The 21,893-nt window shown below is 49.5% G+C and overlaps 1 protein-coding gene across 6 annotated transcripts in view; it reads right to left on the bottom strand.

The window, feature by feature from the left end:
• KCNQ2 (potassium voltage-gated channel subfamily Q member 2) overlaps nucleotides 1–9,667 on the bottom strand; it is a 64,637-nt gene extending 54,970 nt beyond the window's left edge. For all 6 annotated transcript variants that reach the window (XM_065645411.1, XM_065645410.1, XM_065645412.1 and 3 more), the window contains exon 1: nucleotides 9,372–9,667. In XM_065645411.1, coding sequence (XP_065501483.1) covers nucleotides 9,372–9,667 — 296 coding nt within the window. The remainder of the gene's footprint in view (nucleotides 1–9,371) is intronic.
• Nucleotides 9,668–21,893: the final 12,226 nt, after the last annotated feature.

Raw genomic sequence — 21,893 nt, 5'->3', positions numbered from 1 at the left:
GATGCCTCTGAAAAAGGACCATCCCAGGAGAAATGACAGTGAAATTCCTCCAAACCTGGCAGCTCCTGCACTGGCAATGTCTCAGAGGAACTCGTCTGCATCTGCTTGTGGCACCTGTGCTCTGATACAAATGGAGAATTGCAGGCACTCAGAAATATCTGTTCTCTCCTAAATAAGAAAAATCCCACTGAGCAAAAACTCAACATCATCAGCAAATCAACCTCAACGGAGCAAACAAGGTACAAATCACGCTTCTACCGTGCTCATGAGACACTGTAGAGCAAGACTTGCTCCTGGACATGGACATGCAGTAAACCGTGCCCCTACAAGCCATCTCAGCAGCTACACAACCCCCAGACAGACAAACATCCCATGCAAACTCTTACCCATGCTCCAAACGGCCACGCTCCTTCAGCCAGGAGAGACGGGGTCAGCAGCACAAAGCTTCCAAAGGACGGAGCCAGTTTGAGGGTCGGCTTTGCTGCTCATTCAAGCTTTATATAGAGCCGGGGCAGAATCCAAAAGCGGAAGAGAGACACCCACTCCCAGGGAGTGTAACACACACCGAAATAAATAGCTCCCTGCCTAAGGAGATGACTCAGGAATATTCTCACTAGTCCTTAAAGCACAAATCATCACTAATAAACCCCCAGGAACTTCGAGGAAGGCCCAAGCGAGAGGTTAACCGCACAAGACATGGCATTTTCAGCCTTGCCAGGTGTAGAGAAAGGAGGAACAACCACCTTACTAAACAATGGCCAACACCAAACCAATGGCCCCACCAGCCTGAGCCCTTCATGCTGTCTCCCTGCCCCAAGAACAAGGAGCATCCTTATTCCCAGAGACAGGGTTTGTTTCTCACTGCCCCTCCTGGAAGCATTCAGGCATAACCACCATATGGCTTGAAGTGGCAAGAGGCAACACGGCCTCACTCCCTGTTTGTCCAGCTATAATACACAGACATTTATATTTAACTCCTTTGCTCTCCTCTTGAGTGAAAGATGGAGTACTCTTACATGCCTTATGACTTTATTCAGATGAGGTAATGAACCTCCAAGCAACCATAAACTCAATTAATGGACACTTTGAGACCGAGTTGTGCGAAAGCCCATAAACATGCAGGAGAAAAAGTCTCCCCATGCTGTCATTTCACTGCCACATGTAACACTTAAACAGCACGAAAGCCGATAAGCCCAATTCGCAGCCCTCTACGTGCTGCATTTTTAAAGAACTGCAAGATCACAGCAAAGTACCCCAGTACGGGAGATCCATGTCCCATGAAAATGTGTCTCATCGTCCCAGTCCAATGTTAACCCTGCTGAGGTCCTCAGGCTACAGGATTTACTGCCAGAATCGGCTGCTCTAGCCAAAGCCAACCCCACTTTCCTTTGCAAACTCAAGGAACATAAATAGAAACCAACCCGCCAAACCAAAAGGAAATAAGAAGCTGGGCAAATACTATTAAAAAGAAAAATGGAGCAAAGATAACATTTACCAGCAGTCCCTCAACAGCTACTTTATGCCTTTCTTCTGTCTTGTCTGTTCAATACAATAAGTCCTTGCAGCAAGAACTGCCTCTTTTTGGCTTGATGTGCAGAGCAGAAGCTTGTAGACTTCTATCTCCATTTGGGGTGCTCGCCCACTACTGTAATATTAAAATCAATACCAAAGGGAAAACAATATTAACTATCATTTGACTGAAGTTTTTCTTTGGCACCGCAGATTAGTTTTTCCCACCATATCAAACCAAAGTCGCAACAAACACACAGCAGGTATCCAGACACAAGCTACTGCATTCACAGCAGAGATGGAGAAGAGGTGCACGCAAGTCACATTTGAGTCAGGATTTCTGCTAGGTTTTTTCTTTTTCTTTTTTTTTTCCCCCCTGGGTATCATAATAACTTTATAGGCAGTGACAGCGTATCTCTGGAAGCTGCATTAAGGTTGCCTGTCCTGCTGTGCTCATCCACCGCAGCATGCAGCAGCAGCTCAGCTATCGCCCCAGCTGCATTTTGCTTTGATGCCGTCACCTCCCCAGGCTGGCAGGGCTCTAAAGGAGAAAGCGGGACTTCCAGGCAGATCAGCGTTTGTTTACAATTGAGGCGGTTGTGAATCCCTAGGAAAGGCTCTCTGGAAGGCAAAAATCTCTGTCTCTTTCAGTCTTGTCCTGAAGAGACCAAGCGCCAGCCACGATGGACTGGTGGGATTCCCAGATGGAGTGGTTGCCTCCCAGACAGTTGTTTCCTCTGATCTTGCCTGTCCTCATGTTTTATGCCTTGTCTCACCTTCCCATTAAAAAAGGAGGAGCTCTGAATTAAGACTGACCACTGGGTACTCCCCTCCAAGAGCCTAAACACAACTGTAGCTGCTTATGAACTATAATCAGCATTAATAAGGCTTGATTACCTTTTGATTTCCCCTGGGTCTTGGGTTGCAGGTCTGCAAGACTTGATCCAGGTTTGCTGTAAAAGTTCCTTTCTCAAAACTGCTTCTCAGACACGGCTGGGTAAATGTGGATCCCAGATCCTGGTCACCCCAGATCCTGGTCACCCCAGCTCAACGTGGATCAGCCCCATCTCTCACCTTGACCTGGCAGGGGGTCCAGAGAGTAGTTCTGGCTCTGAATGTCTGCCTTCTGTCCTCCTCTGGACTCATCCCACCCAGCTTTCACCCCAGGTATAGAGTGGAACTTGGGTTCCAGAAGTCCCAGTGACCCTGATGCAGCTTTAAATCATCTCCCTACAGCAGCAAGAGTGAGAAGTGAGAAGATCTCACAGGTCGTCTGCTCCCCACACCTTAGAAAGGCTGCCCTTTGACAGCAAATCCACTCAAAAAAAGAGCCGCCAGTTCAATGCTTACAGACAGCAAAGCTTTCCACACATCTAAAAAAGCACATTAAGAGGCTAGAGTGATACTAAAGACAGATCAGAGATCTGGAGGAATGCTTCCGTTTCCCTCGTTTATTGGTAGTTCTACAGCCAAGATGCCCCAAGGCCGTAATAAAGCAGCTCTTGCCATCCCAGCCAGTGACTTGTGTGAGATACTCTGCACCAACCAACACTCTATGTCATTACTTCAGTGCTTTAGAACAAATGCACATGACCCCCCCAAAACATCTTCAATGTGAGTGTCATAGGAGGCCACATTTGCAGTTTACCCAGGATACAGCCAGGAGCTGAGGTCACCCGCAGCTTCAGTGAAATGATCAAGTATCTCACAACTAGTTCTTACTGGAGAAAAATGACATTTTTCTTTTAATCTGAGTGGATGGGCTCATCCACCAAGGGACCACATTAAAATACCTGCTCTGGTAGTCCTGGTGGGGCCATCTTTTGCCATAGGTGAGTGTCAAAATAGCCCGAGTGTTTTGGGCTCGCAACCCAATTAGGAGCCATTTAAACATCTGGTGGTGAAAGACTCGGCTGCACCAGCTAAACCACCATGCCCAGTGTCCTTCTGCACTGCCTGGTTTTGCCATCACATGCTCATTTTTCAAATCACCTTGCATCACAGCTCCCGTCTAAATACATTCATGAAACTCAGTTTAAACCATCACAATAATCTCGTTTTGCAATATGGTTCCTTTTTGAGGTTTCCTTTCGTTCCATTATTCTGCAGCCATGTGTATCTCAGTGCTGGAGACCCCCTCTCTCTTTGATGCATTGGGAACAGGGGACATCACCAACAGGGACAGGTTTGTGTTTGCCCAAGCAGCACATCATAGGCAACTTTCATCCTTTGCAGGAACCACTCTCCATCTTTCCCAGCTCTCCTGTATCTACAGAAGACTGCAGAACAGAAAAAGGGACTAGCATGTCCCTGTCACCACAATTTAAACAGGAATCTGTCCCTCAGGAGCTAAGAAAACAACTGAGCATTTGGGCCACATTAAAACATACTATGCAGCACTAAGCATTTGCCGCTTAAGTCCCAGAAGCCAAATACCAAACTTAGGTGTTTTTTTATGCTAGTAAGCCCCACTGACGCCAAACAGACAGGCAAACCCTTCATCCCACCAAACAAATCACAGTGTCTCACTCCGCTAATATCCTCTCCTTCTCTGCAATGCAAAAAAAAAAAAAAAAAAAAAAAAATCTGATTTTTGCTAACTGCATCTCTTTAATCAATGCCTATCTTCCCTCCAGTACAGGATTTGGGGTTTGTTTTTTGAGTTATTGCCTCTTACAATAAATCAAGCCATAGCAAGACTCATCTAGTTGAGGTGTGTTGCAGCACAGAAAAGAGGTCACCCAGAGGATTGGCTTGTTTTTCAGTTTCTTGATGTCAGTGTGGGGTGAACGTGACGGCTGGAACGTGACACATTAAAGCGACTGAAATCAGGTTGCTCCCACCAAGCTCTGACTAAGCAGCTGGAGAAGCTCATGAGGCATCACAGTGGGAAGGTCTCCTTGGTCCCCAGGACAGACACAACTGTGCAGCTGAAGGGCATCACCACCAGAGGTCCAAGCCCAGCAGCTCCATCAACTCGGCACCTATGGGGGATCTGTACCAGCCCCTTCATGCCACATACTCACTAGGACATGGGGATGAGAATCCAGAAGGTCTGTGTGTCACCAGTGGTGGGCTGAGTTTGGTGGCATCATCCCTGCCAGCAATATCCCCGCTGTGGGTGAGGGTTGGCCATGAACAACCACCCCTCGGTGCTTGGAGATGGATAAATGAGAGCATCAAACTAAATTTACCCCTAATAAAATGCCATAAAACAAGTATGAAAAAATGTAAGTGGAAAACAAAACAGCTGCCTAAAAACTCAACCCAGGCAGCAGAAAAATGACTGGGCATTCCTAAAGCCATTCAATCCGATGCAAAAATATTATATTGGAATGGATCTATATGAAATAACCATGTTTTCTTCAATCCCTGAGGAGCGGAACGAGGCACGGAAGAGGCCACCTCTGCACTGAGAAACCCTGGACCTTCAGGGAAGTAATTGCATCAAGTCTCCATCCTCCCGCCGCGCCAGCCGCGGCAATGCCAGGATGCGGGCAGCACAGAGAGGAGACTTTCTGGAGAGAGAAGTGGCTTCTGGCTGGGTTAAAAGGGAAGAACAAACGGGATGGGAATGGCACAAGGAAATTTTAATAGAATTAGACAGGGAGGAAATGTTCTTCCTTACTATAATTTGAGTCCGTGCACTTGCTTAATTAACTGAATATGTGGTGCACCGTATGCAGATAAAAAAATGCATCTAAACCTATTTTTAATGCAGTTAAAAAGACGCATTAAGGTTGTAAATTCAAAGTAGGAAATGCAAGAATTACATTGGCCCTGGGGACATGGCTTTAAAAGTGTCTGAACACAGGCTGTTTTCTTGTTACTGCCCCAAATCCAGCTCCCCATATCTTCATTTTGGGGACCAAACATAAGCAGCTCAGCCAGGGGATCAGCAAATGTGTCTCCAGACACATCAGGCTATGGAGATGCCCAGCGCAAGTACCTTGCTTAGGCTGGCACAGAATACAGTGATCCCTCCTGAAGTTAGATAGCAGGCAGGGACAAAAATCACTTTTGAGTATCACAGCCCTTCAAACTCAGCACAGGATAGGTTACAATAACCAAAGTAAAAAAAGTAGAAGGAAAAAAAAAAATCTGAATTTTTGAAAGAAATAAAATGGAAACATTTTGGAGGCAAAATGCCTCCCTGCACAAAGAACCCCATTGCATTCCTCAAAAAGCCTGGCCTGATGTTTAGGCAGGGCTCAACTTTTCAAGTTTCAGCTCAACCTTGAACAGAACGAGGCCACGTGCTGCATTGCTAAGGCTCTGTCACAAAAAAAAAAAAAAAAAAAGGAAATTAAAAATGCCAAGTGAAATACTGGGAGAAGGAGAGAGAAGGGAGGCTCAGACCTCTGGGAGCCAGAGTCCAACTCCAGCCATGCTCAAAAATGGGACCCATCAGGCTCAGTTGTCCATGGGGCTGTGCAAAATATATACATTATATATAATCTGTATACACACACAGCTGCCATGAGCAGGTCACACAGTTGTGCCAGCCTAGGAAGAGCTATCAAGTATAAAAATGAATCACAACACAGAAATACAAGATAGTGCTTTTGCTCACAGAGGCAATAGTGCTTTTTTACAGAGGCAACATCTGAGATGAGACCACGTTAATGAGTTTGGGGCTGGGAGTTGCTCTGAATTTCCCTGGTTTCTTACGCATGAAATGGTGCGAAGGGGAATAAGTGATGACAGGAAGAACAGGTGGGGAAAGGAACCAGATGGATTTGATCTAGGATGCAACACTGGAAATAAATGCAACTTGCATGGGCTTCTCAAAGCAGCACATCAATCGCCTGGTGCAATACCACCCTGGGGGGTGGGCCTCTGCAGACAGACATTTATCAGTGGTATTTACACAGAGGCACCTCTCGAATTTATTAAAACATGTCCATGCTGGAAGAGTCTCTATATTAACAGTTTGTGCCTTGGCATCTGGGTGCAGGGAGGCTGCCTGAGCAGCACAACAGCTCCAAACCCAGAAATGCAGTGGGGTCTATCAGCATCAAAACAAGGTAAAAAAAACAAACACAACCACCCACCACCTTGCAAATAGTTCACAAATCTTCATTCAAGGAAGTCTTTGTGAGTAGCAGGAGCAGGGAAATGGTGCTGGCAGGTGGGGTCGGCCAGCAGGACGGGGCTGCCCCATCCAGCTACCCTCAGGAGTCCCCTCCTGCCATGTGAAGGCTAAAGGTGCTTTTGCGCTCAAGGCTTTTGGCGCAAAATGGGGTTTTGGACGGGAAAAGATAGTGTGACCCCAATAGCGTGGGGAGGGCGCTGCACCACCCATACAAACTTTATGACCTTGAGCCAGTCTCTTCATCCCACCATATCTTTGGGGAAAAAAAAAAGGCACTAAGCCTTCTCTGTCCTATCTGTCTGGATTATATAGTTCTAGGTACAGAAACCCAGGAAACACCGTTTCTGCCCCACTCAAACACACGCAGAGCTGGCACGGCCATGCTGGGCTCACCCGGGCAGCAGAGCAGTAACCGCTGCACGGGCTGATCCTGGTGACTTCGTATGATGCTTACCACATCCTTCAGCACTTTAAATAATAAATTTACAGACTGCTAAGGCTAAACCATTCATACACATAGCTCAGAAGATCGGAATCCATGTAACTTCCTGAAACATTTAAAAAATTAATTGTATCACTGATGGTTCACAGACACGGGTGCAATTACCACTTCAGCCCTGAATTCAGCCTCCATTTCCCAATGGGTGCATGGGTAGGAGTCAGAGGACGGTTTTGTGGTGGTTACATCTCCCGGCTGCTTGGGCATCACCCCCAAGGTGAGCCAGGGAGGGTCCCCGGTTCCCAGCATACCCCAGGCCAATGTTTTCTAATGAGAGTGCACAGCTCCATGTGGTTCCACGGCAGGAACAGATAGAGTCACAAGCCCAGGAGAAATGCAGCTGCTTGGGATGGGTGAAGGAGGCAGCTGCACAGTGAGAGCCAAGGGGCACCCTGCCCTGACATGGGGGACAGGGCGTTTGTGGGAAAGGGAGCCCTGGCAGCAGGTCAGTTTGGGATGTCCCCACTCCTGGTTGCCCAAGGAAGCGCCACACAGAGAGCCAGAAGTTAAGACAGAGCCGTTGTCTTAAGCCAAAGATGTTTATAAAGCCCTCAAAGTGAGGGCTACCCTTGCCTCTTGCCATTTGGCTTTCAGCCCTTTTGACTTCTGTCATTGTCACCCCAGCGTCCCCAAGCTGGGGTCTTGCCTGCATCTAATAGCATGTTGCACGCGACATCCCCCCCATCCTCGGTGCACGCACAAGCACCCAGCTCACAATGTGAACACTCGGCCCCTTCACACAATTCTGGAGGATTTTGTGAAACAAGCTGCCTGCAGCTCCAGAGAATGGCCCTGAGCATGGAGGATACTCACGGGTCCCAGTGCTGGACTTCACGCTGCTCATCGTAGCTGCAACCAAGCTCCAGTGATGCTCCCTCTTCTCCTCTCTCCTGTTCCTTGGAAGAGCCCCTTGCAAGGACCCCAACTCGCTGCAGTGCCCAGCAAAGCTCCCCCTTCCACACAGCCAGCATTTCACCAACAGGACTCACCAACACCTCCCTGGGAGGCCTCAGTGTACAAAATGGCTGAGGACCAGAAAGCATAGCCCAACATCTTAGTTGAGAAGAGCGTAACAGCAAAATGATGTGGGGGGGGGGGGGAAAAAAAGCTCCAGCATCCCTCCCCCCTCCAAAAAAAAAAAAGCAACAATCTTCTTGCCAGGGCTGACACAGGCCCTAGTCATGATGAAAAACATGCAAACAGAAAAACCCATCAGCACCAAGGGAACGAGCACTCAAGCCTGAGCCCAGGCCTGCAGAAGAGCCCGTTGGGACTGTGGAAAGTCCCAGAGGGAAGGGAGTTGCAGTAACACAGCAATTTATCTTGACCCTCCCTTTGCCATCCTCTAAACAATGGGAAGTCATCTGCTCTCCCTCTGCAGCAATGCCTTCAGATGTGGGCATCTTTCTGCCAAACTGCGGGTCAGATGTAGCCATTTCTGGCTAAAAAGAACGGGGTGGCAGAGGGGAAATGTGCACCCTGGGACTGCTCCTTTGTTTACCGCTCCATCGTTGTGCAGCCAGGAAGCCCCAGACACTGATTAGCATTTCTTTCTAGACACATCTTTAATTCAGTGGCTTCCCATAAGGGGATAAGAAATATCACCAGAACCCAGTGCAGAGCCACAAAACCAACCCTGGCCCCAAACCCTTCGCAAGCCGCCCAGCAGCTCAAGATGGGGCCAGAGGAGAAGGAGCGCTGGGGGGTGGGGGGAGGAAAGACACTGCCTGAGTAGAGCTTTTTTGTTCCTCTGCTCACAGCATTGCTATGGTGATTTCAAGCAAGACGGAGGAGCAGTCCCTACCCATCACTCCCGCTGCTCCAGCCCCCTGCACCCACCGCATGAGCAGCCCCTTCCCCCGCAAGCAGGAGTGGGCAGGGAGGGGGGACAGGAGGCCGGTGCATTGCACCTCTCCGGGGGAGTCACCCCCCAGCTCTGCAGGAGCAGCTTCTCTCGCCAATCCCCCCGAATTCCCTTCCCCACCGATCCCCACCCCATCCCCGTGTGGTTTGCCCGAGCACCGGCTGGGCCAGCGATGCAGCGGCGGCCCGGCTGCTCCCGGGGCTGGGGGGGACTCAGCCTCCGCTGCCCCCCAGCATCCAGCCCTCCGGGGCTCCCCAACCAGCCCTGGCACCCGCTCTGCAGCTGGAGCATCCTTCCCCTCCGGCGCGCATTTTGGGGGCTGGGATGGGGGGCAGAAGAGGGTAGATCCGGACCGGGTTGGGGGGTCTCTCCCATCGGGTTTGCCTCCCAACCCTTTTACTCACACGTATGCGTGGTAAATGAAAGCCCAGCCCCGCGGTCTCTCCAGTACATTGTAGAGGAAATTCTGCAGCTTGCGGTAAAATGCATTCCTTTTGGGGGGTTTCCCACTGCCCGACACCCCGGAGCGAGGTTTGCTGAGGATGCTGCCCCGCTTGCTGCTCTCGGAGCCGGCGATCAGGAGCGCCCCGTCCCGGCTGGAGTCCGGGGCTCCCGGGTCCAGCCCCACGAAGCCCACCTTGAGCTTCTTCTCAGCGGCGGGACCCGGGTAAACGCCTCCGTTGCGGGATTTCTGCACCATGGTGGCGGCCCGGGGAGGGTGGCGGTGGCGGGGCCGGGGGCGGCGGGGGCTCCGCCCGCGCTCCCCGCCGCTGCTCCGCGCCCGGCACAGGAGAAGCCGCAGGAACCGGCTGCAATCTGCTCCGGCAGCACCGCCCCGGCCGCCACCGCCCGCCCCCTTAACCCTCTGCCTCCCCCTCTGGCAGCAGGCTCTCGCACTGCCCCCACCCCGAAAAATCCGGGTTTGCCATCCTCCAACCAAGAGAAAAAACAAACAGGCTCTGGCCTCTTCCCCAGAAAATCAGGATCTGGCATCGTCCCCCAAAAGGAAGGCTTCAGTATCCTCCCTAAGCAGGTTCTGGCATCATCTCCTAAAATCAAGGTCTGTCATCTTCCCCTTGTCCCCAAGTCAGAGTACAGTTTTTCCTTCCAAAACCAGGCTCTGGCTCTTTAGGACCCAAGGGAATGACAGGAAGATGTGCCAGGGAGGTTTAGGTTGGACATTAGGAAAAGATTCTTCACCCAGAGTGTGCTGGAGCACTGGAACAGGCTCCCCAGGGAGCCCCAAGCCTGACTGTGTTCAACAAGAGACTGGACAACGTCCTCAGACACACGGTGTGACCTGTGGGGTTGTCCCGTGCAGGGACAGGAGTTGGACTCTATGATCCTTGTGGGTCCCTTCCAACTCAGGACATTCTATGATTCTATCCCCCCACAAAACCACCACAGTGGGCTCCTTCTGCAACGGCCCCACAGGAAGGGCAGGGTGACGGCCTGCGCTGGGATGCCCATCCCCAACGTGCTCCCACGTGCAGTGGGTGCAGACAGTGCCACAGGTTCACAGGAAGGACTCAAGTCTGTGCCCCATCTCCACATGCCACCAGATCCACTTAACCTCACCACAAATCCCCTTGTACAAAGCCATTCCCTTTGCCATTCTTCCCCAAGGTCCAACCTGCCCTCTTAAGGCTTGGAAGCCCAAATTCAGCTTAACTTCATGCACTGAAACTCCACCATGATATGGTCACCAAGGTGGACAGAGACCAAGCTCCGGGCATAGGAAGTTCATCTCCAGCTGTGCTGACCCAAATCAGCTCATTAACATGCCCTATTGGTTATGGTCCAGCATTACCATTTTGTAATTAAACAATGCTTTAGGACAAGGCTTTTTGTATGTGAATAAAGTTGCAAGCTCAAATCAGCTGCCCCTTTCATCGCAAAGTACCTTGTCGCAAGAGGGTTATTAGGGAAGCAGTAAAATGGTTGCCCAGAGTTCCATGGGGTCCAGGGGCCAGACAAGGCTGTGTTTCAGTTCCCTCTCTTGTGAGGGGCAGCAACTGGAAAACCAATCCTGCCACTCTGTATTATTGATAGGCTTTTCCTGAATTTCCTATTTAAGTTAGAAAACCAACATGACCTTCCAGAGATCTTCTCCCAAATCCTGGCCTTTTGTTCCTTTCCTTATGTCTCAGGAGAATCTCAGCAACAACTAATGGACAAGAGGAGCACTGAGACTAAAACTGCTGCTGCTTACTCTCCAAATCCTACTATGTATGTTAGAAGAGCCAGTGTGGAGCAGCCCTACATCCTTATGAACAGTGAGTTTCCTGTGACCCATATTCTCTCCAATGCATGGCAGAAAGAGAAGCCATCTCTGCAAGGCAGGCAGAAAACTAAAGCTGGGTTAAATGACAGAAAAACAGATCTGCAAGTATGTCAGTGAATAAATTACTCAATTCAGTGAGGGGCCATTCTATTCATTATTTGTGAACACTTGTAAGATCATTAGTGTTCTTTAATAGGGCAGCCAATTACAAATGTGCCTGGCACTAATGTACAAAGTGCATTATTATAGATCCAGCAATGCAGTCCAAAAGCAGGAAATATCCCCCTCCACAAAAAGGCCAACAACAAACAGAGGAAGCAATTTTCAATTAACAAATTCAAGATTACTAATAGTCTGTGAGCCCTCAAGAAGAGTCTAAATTCATCGCACACATCTTTGCCTAATTAGTTGGTCATTTGCAGTGTCACGCTGCAGCACTGCTTTGGGTATTGCGTATCTCCCAGACCATGAAAAACCAGGAGGAGGCCAAGGGCGGGGATGGGGTTTCATCCTTCCCAAGCCATGGATGGGCAAGACATGATGCTGTCACAGTTTGTTGCTTCACTTGGGAGGTAATCAAGTTGCCATGTCCTGCCATAGAGTCTGCAGCAGGTGATTTCAAAGATGAAGTTGGTTGTGTTGCTGCTTCTGCTGGGGGGCAGAAGAAGAGGCACAGGCACTAGCACTGTGCAAATTGATGAGCAGTAGTGGGAAGGTGCCTTTATCTGATCCAAGGACATTATGTCTCCACAAACAAACAGAATTACTGAGTCAGTTCTTTGCTTTCAACACTACTGATGGCTTTAAAATACAAATACCGTGGCAGATCACTTAGACCCTGAAGGTAAGATGAAATCTATCAAGCCATGTTAAGATGCAGAAAGTCCATGCTCTGTCCCTTGGCAATTTTTGAGATGTAGTAAGAAATGACTGGTGTGAAAAATACAGAATGACTCCAGGGATATTATTTCTGTTTGAAACCCTGAACCAGAGCCCTTTCTCCATGAACTGCGCTGCCCATGGCCTGGGGCTTGGCACTCCCAGCTTTCTTCCAGAGCTGTTTTCAAGACCTAAAGTTGGCTTTACCTCCCCTTGTACAGGAGGATACACCACCTGAGCAAAACCAACTTGCCAAGAGCGAAGGCGTGAACAGCTCAGTCTTTGTGCAACTAGCATCTACCCATGTCTGTCCTCTGCTTCAGCTGCCCCTCACAACCCCATCCTCCCATCGGAGCAGCACACAGCCCCCAGGAACCCACATTCATTCATTAGATGCCTGTCTTCACTTCTCGGCTAACAGGGACCCGTCCCATCACGTGCCAAACCATTTTTGGTTTTGAAACCAAGAGCCCCAACTCAAGAGAGGTTGGTTCATACAAGGAATTCAACCTGGATGGTGACACTTCTCCAGCATTAAGGTTTGAGCCTATAGGGGAAAACATTGTAAGAAAGAAGTTATTGTGCATAAACAGAAATCTGCAGATTTCCAGAGGAGAACGAGGATATGAGATATGTGCTTCTGGCTAGAACATAAGGCAATACTGAGTAAAGGTTTTATCATTTGGGGCAGGGAGATTTGGGCACAGCTGCAGTAAATGTGCAGGGCAGTGAGGGCAGCATTTGGATGAGTGCATGGTAAACTAAAGAGAGCTTGCTTATCACCACTGTTATTAGAGTCATAAGAAAATGGGGCTTTGCTGGGAATCAGAAATTGGCTAAATAAGCTTCAATTAGACTGAAGATCCATGCCTGGTTTATGGGACCAAGGGATTAAAAGCTCATCATCAATCCGGAGTCGCTAAGTACACAGGGTTAATGGCAGGTGTGGTAGCATCGTCCCACTGATCTCAAAATCAGTAGGAAGGACCTGAGAGCAAGAGGGTTTCAAATCAGGCATTGGAGAAAGAGTAAAGGCCTTTCTGGCACTCACTTTCAAACATAGTGTCACCACTGAGTAGTTGGGGTTTTTTTTGGTTTGTTTGGTTGGGTTTTTTACCAGCCTAAAATGAAGACGCATCAAACGGTTTTCCAGTTTCAATCAAACCTGACAGCCTCAAGGCTAATTAAATTTGTGTCAATTTCCACGAAAACAAGAAACCTAGGGAGACGCAGAGGCTCCCTAATGCTTCCTCCTTCCCCCTCCGAGGGGAATCCTGAAGGGTGATCTCATCTTTATCAGACACCAGAGCAGGACACCCCCTCTCCCAGCCACTAAAGTGCTTCAATCAGAATTTGCATCCAACACACTGATAAAAAGCCAGACTTCCTTCCTCCTGGCACTGACAGAGCTACTTATTTTGTATTATGTATTTACTGGATGCAAAATTTCTGTGCCATCACCCATCTTTCTGTCCTGTTCTTAGACAGCACCTACCTCATTGGAGGCTGCTCCAACAAAACCCAGGACAAAACATGCTATATGAGATTGGCTTGAGCTGCAACTGGAAGCATCCAAATACATGAACAGAAATGTCCACAAGTTGCACTGAATTAGCCAGGAAGGGAGGTGCATGCTCTGCTTTCTCAAACAGAAAGTTTACATTTCTCCTTTCTGAGGGTGATTAAAATTGCTGAGGTCTAAATATTCATTTTGGCTTTGGAGGTCTAGCTGTAAAGAAAACCAGTTACCAGAAGGAACAGCTATTTGACTGGGCACATGGAAGGAGAAGCAATGATGAAAGGCAAAGTCAGGGTGAATTCTGTTGAATTAAACTGGGTTACACTCAGGAACATCCATAAAGCCAAAAACAAGCCCCTTGGTCACACAGGGACCAGTGTCCATCCCATTTCCCCTGGCTCCTCATGACCACCTTGCTTCTGCCCTGCTTCTCCAGGTGAATTCCCCACCGACCAGGTCTCCTTCCCCATCTCTACTCTGCTTCCTTCCTTACCCTCCAGCTCTAGCTCTCACCCTTTGAGACCACACACAATTCCCTTTCTTCACTTATATTGTTACCTTGAAGGTATTTTTAGCCTGTGACCATGTTGCCATGTGCCAAAGCCACACAACTGAAATTGCTGTCACCTCCGTGCTCTTAGATATCATTCCCCAAAACAAGGTTGCTCCAGGACCTCCATAAGCTCCTTGGGGATGACTCTTCAGAGACATAACTTGGAAGACCCTCCCCCATCAGCAACCTCCTTCCAGTTTCCCCAGACCAGTGCTTTGCTCTTCACAACATACAGCTTTATAGTAATAAAACTAACCTGGTTTTGCACAGGAGCTCTTCCAGCCTTGCCAGGTCTCCAGAGCTTGGGATCCAGCTCAGGGTTGCCTCTGCTCCCAGTAAAGCATCTCCCAGGACTGGAACTGCATCCTTACTGGGACCCAGTCCCACAAAGCCCATTAGGTGCTTTGTTCCCATTTGCATCTGCCACCCACCAACTTCAAAGCTGAATTGAAACCCACATGAATATTTAGGGACTGGAGGTTAGCATCAAAAAGAAAAAGCCCAAGCTGAAAGAGGTAACAACTCCAACACATCTCATGTGAGAAACAAGCAGGAGTACATTGCATTGCTGGGCTTTTTTTCTGCTAAGGGAGAAATGGGATGAGGCCAATTAAAATAAATAGGCTCCAAATGGCCTCAGGTGTTCTGGGTTAGGAGGGGAGGAACCTTCCAGATTTGGGCTCCAACCCATCTGGGAAGGGTGCAGTGTGTGGGGAGCAGGACAGGAGATGCTGGTTTAGGGGGTGGGGGATTCCTGCTCCGTTGGGCTGTTACGGCACTTTTTTTCTGAAGCGTCAACATGTCCGGGTTTGGCAAGCAAGACAACCAAACCCAATCACTAAAATACTGAAAAGGTTTAAAGCCAATTATTTTATCATTTCATTACTGAAGGAGATTTAAAAAAACAAACAACCCCCCCAAAAAACCAAAACCAAACCAAAACCAAAACACAAACAAAAAAACCCCCTTCCAAATATAAAAATCTGTTTTCCATTTTTTTCAGGCTTTTTTTTTCTCTTTTCAAAAAATGTTAAAGAGGGAAGATTAGGGTTTTTTTGTTTTAATTAGGAGTGTTGCTTTTGATACATCTTGCGTGTTAAAAAATGCAAGTATTCTGTTGGGAAACTGCCAGGCAGACCTGGCTGTCCCCGTGGTCCTGTCATAGCACACAATATGTCATACACAAAGAAAAGCTCTTGAAGTAACTAAATTCATAGTTTCTCTGCACCATTAGCTTTGCTGCAGGCCTGCTTCAGTTTTTCAACCTGGACACGCGCAAAATGAGAGAACACGAAGGGACAAGGGTTTATGATTTATTTATCTTCTATCTGAGGTCCTAAGGAAAGCTTGTGTGTGTGCATCTGCCTCTCTTTTCCTTCCTTTAATAACTGCAGAGCTTATGGGCAAATTTTATCTCAGTTCCTTAGAGGTAGGGGGGAACATTTCAGATTGCTACAAGTGAAAATATGTGATAAGAGGGAGGACAAAAGCCCTGAAATCTCCCCACTGAGGGAGATAGTGATGTGTGCACACAACCATATGGGACACCAGAGAACCCACCTATGGCTTTTCAAAACACAAATCCATGGGAAACTGGACCTCCTCGTGGTTCTGCTGTTCATGAACTGCTTTTTTTTTATGGGCTGCTTTGGCCTCTGCCAAACATCTCGGTGCCCAGGTACTCGACAAGGCAGGCAGGACCAAGCTGGAGGGGAACGCTCCTCTGGGCGAAGCGATGCTGTGTCTGCAGGATGACAATTCCTCATTTCCAGCCTTATTTTCATGCAGCCCCTGTTTTGTTCTTGTAAATTTGTCTTGCGCGCAGCGGTCCAAAGGATGTTCCCGTCCTCTGGGTATCCGGACGCTCTGGCCGTGCCTGCAAAACATCTCCTTCAGCATCTCCGTGTACTCTCCTGCGTGCGCAGACAGCAGGCAGAGTTGGTGGGGGGGTGGTTTGAGGAATGAGCTGTGCTGGTAGCCTGACAGCGAGCTGTCTGCTGCAACGGCTCAGCTGCCAGGGCCACCCTGCAAGAGGGATGTCACCTCCACCCCTCCCTGTCCCCCTTCTGCACATTTCCTGTGGTCCCCATGGAGATCTATGGCCAGAGATGTCTTAGAATCAGAGATTCATAAACTCATTTTGGTTGAGACACTCAAAATGATCAAGTCCAACTGTTTCCCCACCCCTGGCACTGCCCCATGTCCCTGAGAACCTCATCTCCACGTCTGTCCAACCCCTCCAGGGATGGTGACTCCACCACTGCCCTGGGCAGCCTGTTCCAATGCCCGACAGCCCTTTGGGGGAGAAATTGTTCCCAAGATCCAACCTCAACCTCCCCTGGTGCAACTTGAGGCCGTTTCCTCTGGTCCTGGCGCTTGTTCCTGGGGAGCAGAGCCCGACCCCCCCTGGCTCCAAGCTCCTTCCAGGCAGTTCAGAGATCAGAAGGTCTCCCCTCAGCTCCTGTTCTCCAGCTGAACCCCCCAGCTCGCTCAGCCGCTCCCATCACACTAGTGTTCCAGCCCCTCCACCAGCTTCCTGAGCTGGCACCAAATGTATTGAGCTGCTGCCACCCGCTTCCCTCACAGCAATTGCTCTAATGGGAACCGCTCAGAGCATCCAAGATGCTGGTGCAGCTCCATTAATCACAGCCTTCTCCCGCCTGGCACGAGCTGCCCTCGCTCATCACCGTGGTCCTTCAGGTCGGTGCTGGAGGAGAATTCCACACTGTGTCCTTGGAGCTGGTGCACATTGGAGAGGATCTTCCCATCGCGCTGATGTGTAAGCAGAGGCTGGCACAGGCTTCACATCCCCCCGTACTCCCACTCCACATCAAAACACCAGCTCAGAAACCTGCAGCCTTTGCTAAGGAGCTGCTGTCAAACCCATCATGTCCCCGCAGAAATGATATTTGGGGATCATCCTCCACTCTTTCCCCTTCTTGCAGGCCCATCCCGAAGACTGGCTGCTTCCAGACTCATCACTCCTAAGTGCTCGGCGGGCAGACACTCACTGCAGCTGGCCAGGATTGCAAAAAAGCATTTAGCAGATAAAAGGCATGAAAACAGTGCCAGACAAGGGGTGATTAGAAATCATTCAGACCAGGCAAAACCAGGCCATCCTAAATGTGCAGGCAGCCTGACACATGGAAGGAATGTTTGTGAACAGAGCTGAAATGAATTATTTGAGGATGCTGCAGCACCTGTACGTAGCTGTGGCTAAATGATAACAGAGCGCTTGGAGACCGGAGGGGGTGTCTGGCCGGGATCTCGGCCTCAGGCTGTGTTACGACTCAGGTTTCTGCCTTGGATCAGCAATATTTCTGCATGGGGTGAAGGCACAGGCCAAGAGGAGGATGGGGCACGGTGCATTGCCCCAGCTAGAGCCGCTGCTTTGTGCTACCCCGGACGCAAACACACCCCAGGTTCACACTGAAAATGTGGATCTCAAATGAGGGGATGCAGAGGGAAGTGGTTAAAGGAAATGAGTAAAAACTTTTCAGGTTTGGTCCTCGGCAGGTTATAAAATGCCAAACAGAGCACAGCTTTGCAGGATGAAACATGACGTGAAACTGCCCAAGGAAAAGGTGAGTGGCTGCTGTTGGGACACAGGCCCCGGGCAAAGATGTTGGTCAGTGATGAACTCACTCTCTGAGATCACGTAATCATGGATTTCACACTCTATCTGCATCATTCCCACTTCTGCTATAGGTGGTTCAGCATCTCCATCAGCAGCAGGTGATGGCAGGACCCACCTGGGTGATGTCCTCCGGTGATGCTGGTGTTCAGAGGGCTGGAGTGCACCTTAGCCTCCCTGGCAGCTGTGGCACCGGCTTCCAAGGTAGCAGAAACACGATGGAAGGTCAAGAGATCTCCTCTTGCTCTTCTCCTATAGTTGGGTGTGTTTTCAAATGCTATTGAGGTGCTCCAGATGTCATCATGGCTTTTGAGTCAAGAAGAGACGGCCAGGACCTCGCTGCCTGCATGGGGTTAAGGTTCAACAAACATACTGGGAGACTGGTGACAGATTAAGGGAGCAATGGGAAAGGAGCTGCCTTAACTGGAGAGGCTTTCTCCTGCATCCAAGCTGCCACGCAATGCTCCATAGGGATGTGCCCGGGCAGACGAGGGGTTGCGGCTGATGCTTTAACTCGCCTCCAAGTGCAGAAGGGCTCAAATTAACCCAGCTCAGCATCTGCAGCTTGGATTCCACTTGCAGTCTTGCAAGAGCCTTATAAATTTTTTAGAGCAGCCCAAAGTGCCTGCTGACTTGGCCAATCAGCTCCAATGGATTAAGGAAACTTATTTTAAATTATTAACAGTGCACAGCCGGGTGCAAGGCCCATGGGGTGGAGGTGGGAAAGGAGAAGTTACTCGTTCCTCAGTGGGTGCCACTAGTGCAGACAGCACCAGGCTGGGGAGGATGGTCTCATCCACGGGGTCTTCCCTTCTCCATCAGAAAATCCCAACGAGGCACCAGGGCTGTGCTGTTCATGGGGTGTGATTGCATCTTGGAGATGATGTCCCATTTGGAAACTGGATGCTGGTCCACATCCAGCCTCCCCTGCACCTCCCTCTCCTCTTGTCTTCCAGACCCTTTGGTTTCTCAAACACCCTCTTGAAGAGCTGATCAGCTGCTCTAGAGAAGAATCATCCCTTATGTTCTTTGACTTTCCTGCAACCTCTAGTAATTTTCCCCCCATGAGCTTTAAATTTCAGGTAATATAATCACATTTGCAAACTCTGGTCTCCAAAGAAACACCGATAAGCATTTTGCAGCTGCCGAGGCTGTACCCTTCACTTTGCCATGGACATGCTGCTTGCCAGGGCCAGGCTTTGTGGAGGTGGGACACAGGGCTGGATTTCTTCTCCTTGGCAGCTGCTCCAGAAGGACTTTGTCCCACTTTCCACGAGATGGCATCGCTGAGACTGCTACAGAGGGGAAGCATCACTGCGGTACCTGCAGGGAGGACAGTGATGAAAAATGCCTAAAAAAAAAAAGTTACTAGGAAAAAATGCCTCTCAGTTCTTGGTTGTGAGGTCTCAGCACACCTGGCCATGGTGGGGAGGAATCAGAGGAGAAGTCAGGGATTTAAAATGCATCTCACCAGCACAGCCCTATATATCACCTGCCACAGGCCACACGACACCCGCCTGCTTTCCCAGGGTGTTGATGGGTCTCGAATCGACTCGAGTTGGCTGCAAGGTTTGCCAAAAGCCATCTGTGACCCAGTTCAGGGTGATCTTGGGTTGGTTATATTTATGGTAGAAAACCAAAATGGGTCACCTACCCCAAACCAAGCATCATTCCCAGAGCCCTGCAAGGTCAGACCAGGGCTTGCACGTGGCAGGTCATGGACCCAGTCCCAAAACTCAGATTCATGCTGAGTCTTCAAACCCAAGGTTTGGGTGTAGGAAGGCCGTGGCTTCATTTGGTTTTGATTTGAGATCCCCAGAAATTCAGCATGTTTGATTTTTCTTTTTTTTTTGAACCTCATGCTTTGAAGTGGGTCTAAATTAGACCATTTCTGTTTATTCTGGCTCCCTACAGAGCCTGACACAAACCTCCTAAAATGGGGGATGCTGCAGCTGCAGACGTCTCACTTCAGGGCCTGTGTCTTCTTTCAGACTCTGCAGATTAACCGCGGTACGAACCGCACTGAAATCAGGCTGAAAATTTGAACCTGCTTCAAGCCATGAGCAAGTTTGAGTTAAATCCTCTGGGTTTTATATTTTTCCTTTTCTGCAGCTACACCGTTAATTACTGCACCACTTGTGCATCGCTCCCAGAGCATCTTTCACAGCTCCCCTGGCATATTTCTATGGAAACACAGCTGTGGCTTTGTCAAACTAGTTTTTGCTTTTAAAATAGCTATAGAGGACCAGGTGCAGACTTGGTACCTGCTCTTCTCTGTGTCTCACCTGACCCCAAGGTTGTCCCCATTCCTGCTGTGCCAGGGACTGGCTTCCTCTGGAGACCAGAGAGCTGGAGGTTCCTGAGCAGCTTGGGAGGGATGTTCCCAAAAGGATTCCTCTTCCTGCTCCATTTAAGGATGAAGCAAAAACATGCAGATGATGATGCTCTCCTGCCCTGCTTGGAAATACCCAGGAAGGGGCACAAGTCTACCATGCTGGCTCAAGAACAACATGCCTTGGGAGCTGGGAAATGCAGGAGGAGCTGGAAGATGAGGTTAAACCATCAGTGGGAAAAGAGCCTTCTCCTGCAGTCCTGCTGTGCCTGGAGGGATTCCTAGGTCCCTTTCCAATTTGTGGCAAGCCAAGGAGACAGCACTTCATAAAGCCCAAATGCTGCTAGGACCTTGGGCATCAAATTGGTTTCTCTGGATGATGCTGGGGGTGCAAAGAGGGGTGAGGAGCCTTGGCGGCCTGTGCGCACCTTTTTGGGAACACGGTTCAGTGAGCTGGTACGTGTCCATCTGCTGTCAGCTGGGACATGGGATGGGGACAGTGTTGGGGGAACAGGTGACAGGGGCTTCATGCCATACTCTCTGTAATTCAGCTTGGTGCCAGCTCCTTGAGGCTCTGCCTGGGGCACTTCGCGCTGTGGAGTGTCACATGTTAATTAGGATCATTAAGGGCTCCTGCAACACAAACAGTAATGACGTTTGTGCCTCTGGAGCTCTCTGGGCAAGGACCTTGCATGATGCTGAGCCCATGCATGGCATCTGCTCCCGACACTCTGGCATCTCCTAAAATCTGAGCCAGGCACACAGACAAGCTCAGGACGCCCCAGCAGGCTGCTAACCCCACCTTTGAGGAGGAAATGTCCCCAGAAGCACCCTCACACCTCCTCCCTCCACCTCCCTGCCCCACCGTACCACCCCCCACTCATCCTCACGCTTGGTCTTCCCACTTGCTCCCCCTTCAAGCACCCGGCTCTTGGATTTTGGTCAGTCCTAAACACTCAAACCCCTCTGGATTGGGGCAGCTGATACTGGGTGGGGTGGGGAGAAGTGCAGACCTCGACCCAGGCTGCAAGGTGAGCCAAGACACCATCCTGGGTGAAGACCATAAGTTTTGGGGCTTCTTAGGAGTCTGGGCTCCAGCACATGGCTTCAGTTGGGGAGAAATGTTCCTGTCGTGTTGTTTGGAAAGGGCTGGGGGATCCGTCATGTGTGAGGCAAAGCAAGGTGTAGAGAGAAGGCAGCTTTGGACGCTTCTCCCAAAATGATGGGGTATTATAAAGAATAAGAGCAATCCTGCCAGGAGGCATGGGGCATGCTGTTTTCTCTCTTCAAAAGGCATAAATTTAGGGATTTAACTTAATCTTATGTTGCATGGAAAAAAAATATAATAATGGCCCTGATAGTTGATATTAGAAAGTTGAGCAGGTTAAGGATAGTATCAAAACCCAGGCTGCTGTAAGAGCAGCCCCTGGCTGGGGAAATCAGACTGGACATCTGCATCAGTCAAAAGGCAAGAGCTGTGCACTGGGTGACACCCTGAATACAGGTGCCAAACTCTCCTCATTTCTCCAAACCCTCCAAATTTCCACTCCAGCCTCATCTGTGCCTGTCTCCACCATCTGCTCTAAGTGGGACTACAGGAAACCCACCAAAACCAGCCCTTCTTAATGACAGACGCACACACAGAGCTCCGCACCTTTTGGGTTGGTTGGTTTAGTTTGTTTTTTGGGGTATTTTGTTTGTTTGTTATTTTTTTTTTCCACTGTG

Source organism: Caloenas nicobarica, chromosome 15 (genome assembly GCF_036013445.1).
Source record: "Caloenas nicobarica isolate bCalNic1 chromosome 15, bCalNic1.hap1, whole genome shotgun sequence".
Taxonomy (NCBI): Eukaryota; Metazoa; Chordata; class Aves; order Columbiformes; family Columbidae; genus Caloenas; species Caloenas nicobarica.
The sequence above is the reverse complement of the archived record's forward strand: the minus strand, read 5'-3'. Positions and strand labels throughout refer to the sequence as shown.